Here is a 3,116-nt window from a genome sequence, read left to right as displayed (position 1 = left end):
ATCTTTTCAGTTAATTTCACTTCACTGGAACACATGGCTTATTACTGTACCACTTTCAGTAATTCAGAAACACTGAAACCAGATCAGTATTTAAGTACAAGACTGTGCTTACAATTAGAAAGTGACATCTGTCTCACAAGTAGATTTTACTGACATGGTTATTACTGAAAGAGAAAACACAGGTGAAGATGTTATTTCCAACCACAGTCTGTGTGGAGTGAAACACATTTTCCCTTCCTTCCACACATCGACTGGTAACCCTGGAAACACCAGTTCTGTGCAGCTCTTTGCTGCCAAGAATACACCACTATAGGAATGACCTAAACATGTTCCTAGAAACAGCAACTAATACATGCAGAAACGTAGTGTTCTTGATAACACAGACATGCTACTCAGAAAGCATCAAGTGTTTCTCAAATCTGCTGGTATCAAAAGAGACTGTGAAAGACATGAACATGGTGATTATCATCAGGTACCCACAGCTCCCTCCACTCGACTCTGAGCCCAACTCCTCTTTGGCTTACTTCAAGAGTAACTGGTGGTTGGAGCCACAAATACACAGAAGGGCCCAGTGTTCTGCACTAAACAAACAAAAAGCAGCTCTGCATTTCCAGTTATTTTAGGCAGAAGAAAAAGTATCTAGGGGATGACTCTGTGCAAATCCTCCACTTCAAGGCTCCACATACTCTTATGCACAGGGTTTTCAGAAAGATCTGTCATCTTTATTGCTCGAAGAACAGGCTCAGGACTGCAGGACCGCACCACACCCATCACCATTACATACTTCCCTTAAAAAAAGAGAAAAAGAAGACAAGCATGAACTTCAATTAACCTTTGTATTTTCATTTTAGCTTCAGAAAGCATTTAAAATGTTTGGGTTTTTTTTTTAATTAAAGCTGCAAATGCTTGCAAGGAAACTTGCTTAGCACTAAATTTCAGGATAAAAGCTTAGTTATCCACACAACGATTTTTACAGTACGTTTCACTAGATTTTTCATATACTGTGAGAGTCAAGACCCACAAACTAATCCTCCTTCTGTGATGCAAGTGAAGAAAGGGCAACTCAGAAGACTGAAAATGAAGCAATATGGCTATTTTCTACCACAACTCCTGGGATGCTGTAGCCCAGTACTTCTCCAGTTGAATTAACAGTACTGGCAAAGTAAGGAAGAGGAAGAAGGAAAATCTTCATCCCTGTTTCTAGACTTACAGGTGTCCCTGCAGGTGATTGGACTACATGACCTTCAAGGGTCCCTTTCAACTTGACATATTCCATGACTTGCAGCTCTTCTCCGCGCCACCCCACTTTGATCAAACATTTCCTGTAACCGGAGAGCTGAGATCAGCCCCTGTCCTTACTGGAACTCACACGGGAAGACAGCATAAGTCTTCCTATTGACAGCCACAACCACACTGCCCTTCTGCAGCTCAGGCCGCTTCTCCAGCGGCCGCTACCGCCGCACGTCTCTTTCAGGCTGCCTCTTTGATGAGTGATGGTGTAGGGGGAAGCATATCCCCTCCGCTGCTGCACCAGCCCAGCACGTCCCACAGACACACGCCTGGCACGCAGGCCAGAGCCACGAACACCCTTTGGGCGTGCGGGCCTGCAACTGCCTCCTGCCTTCAGACCCCGGCGCAGCGGAAGCGCCGCGGCAGCGGCGGGCCTGAGGCACCTCGGGTACACGCGTCCCGAAGAGCCGCGTGTGACGGCCCCGGTGCGAGCGAGACCCCCGCCAGCCGCCCGCGCCCGGCTGTGCGCGGGAAGGTTGCGCTGCGCCTGCCAGCCCCAGGCTCGGCCGCAGGGCCGTGGGCCCCACCCCGCGCACCTGCCCCGCCGGGGACTCGACACCTGCCACAGGCTCCTGCGGCCTGAGGCGAGGGGATCTGCTGACTGACTTTACAATGAGTACGGGGGCTGCTCGGTGCCCGCCCCGCCGCCCCCCCGGCCGGTACCTGCGCTGAGGCAGGGCCGCCCCTTGGGCACCCCCTCCACCCCCTGCACGGTGAAGGGGCCGCTGCCGTCCTGCAGCCGGGCCCAGCCGCCCCGCGCGCCGCCGCGCTCCACCTCCAGCACGGTGCCCTGCATCCAGACCGCCCGCAGGCGCAGCGGCGCCCGGCCCGCCTCCGCCCGGCCCAGCTGCCACGTCCCGCCGGCGCCTCGTACCGCCTCCCGCAGCTGGGCGGCCAGCACCTTTACCGGCGGCCCCACCGCGTCCTCGGCCATGCCGCCGCCGAGGCGGGAGAGTGGACGGCTGGTGCCCGCGGCGCCTCAGCCAGTGGGGAAGAAGGGCGGGAAACGGCGCGCGGGCCGCCCCGCCCCAGACGTGCTTGGCGGGCCCGGCGCCAGCACCTGGGGTAGCGCTGAGGGGCTGCCGCCGGCGGGAGGCGGGGACCGGACCCAGAGCCCCGCGGCGGGCACCGTCACTAGTGTAGCCATGCCCCGGGCCGCTGCGTTTTACCTTCACGTAAAGCGATGGTGCCGTCAGCCGCGGGGCCCGAACCACACACCTGACGGTGCGGAGGGCGCGCGAGCCCTCAGAAACCAGGCGGCCTCGCACAACCCCCACGCCTGGCGCCGAGCCTTCCGCTGAAAATCCCCAACGCAACCCCTTTCCTGGATGCCCGAGCCCGCGGCGCAGGCACGCGGTGTTTGGAGGCCATTGCGCGCAAGGGCAGTTGCTCCCAGGGAGTTTATCTGCTCCGAACAACCCCCGCCCCGCGCACCTGGCAGCGCCTGGCCAGCGACCCTCCCCCCGGTGGGGGCATTCAGAGCCCTCCAGCTGCTTCTCATTTCACCTGAATTCAAATCAGGATTGACTCTCCCTGAGACAACAGCTCCTTTGCGTGCCAAAACTTGTGTAAAATCTGATTTCAGTGGTTGAGTTGGAGCAAAAAATGCTTCTTGCTGTTGCCTCAGCCGAGTAACGTCACCCTGCGGCCTGGACTCTGTTCTCTACCCGGGCCCCAAGGTTACACTACATGCAAGTGTGACACTCGCCCACACCTCCCAGGCCGCCACCCCAGATAGTTTTCCAAGGTATTGCTTCACTGCTTAGCAAGAAATGCTCGTTTAGTGTTTACTGTTTAGCTGATGAAGATCCTCTGGTTTTGTGAGA

The 3,116-nt window shown here is 56.5% G+C and overlaps 1 protein-coding gene across 1 annotated transcript; it reads right to left on the bottom strand.

Annotated features, from left to right (window-relative positions):
- Nucleotides 1–511: 511 nt before the first annotated feature.
- Nucleotides 512–2,224, bottom strand: RMI2 (RecQ mediated genome instability 2; the record flags this gene model as incomplete). Its single annotated transcript, XM_084270862.1, has 2 exons — nt 512–788; nt 1,954–2,224. 2 exons carry the CDS (start codon nt 2,222–2,224, stop codon nt 640–642), a joined length of 420 nt encoding a protein of 139 aa, XP_084126988.1. The 3' UTR covers nt 512–639.
- Nucleotides 2,225–3,116: the final 892 nt, after the last annotated feature.

This window comes from Gallinula chloropus (genome assembly GCF_964237585.1).
Source record: "Gallinula chloropus genome assembly, chromosome: 15".
Classification (NCBI taxonomy): Eukaryota; Metazoa; Chordata; class Aves; order Gruiformes; family Rallidae; genus Gallinula; species Gallinula chloropus.
The sequence above is the reverse complement of the archived record's forward strand: the minus strand, read 5'-3'. Positions and strand labels throughout refer to the sequence as shown.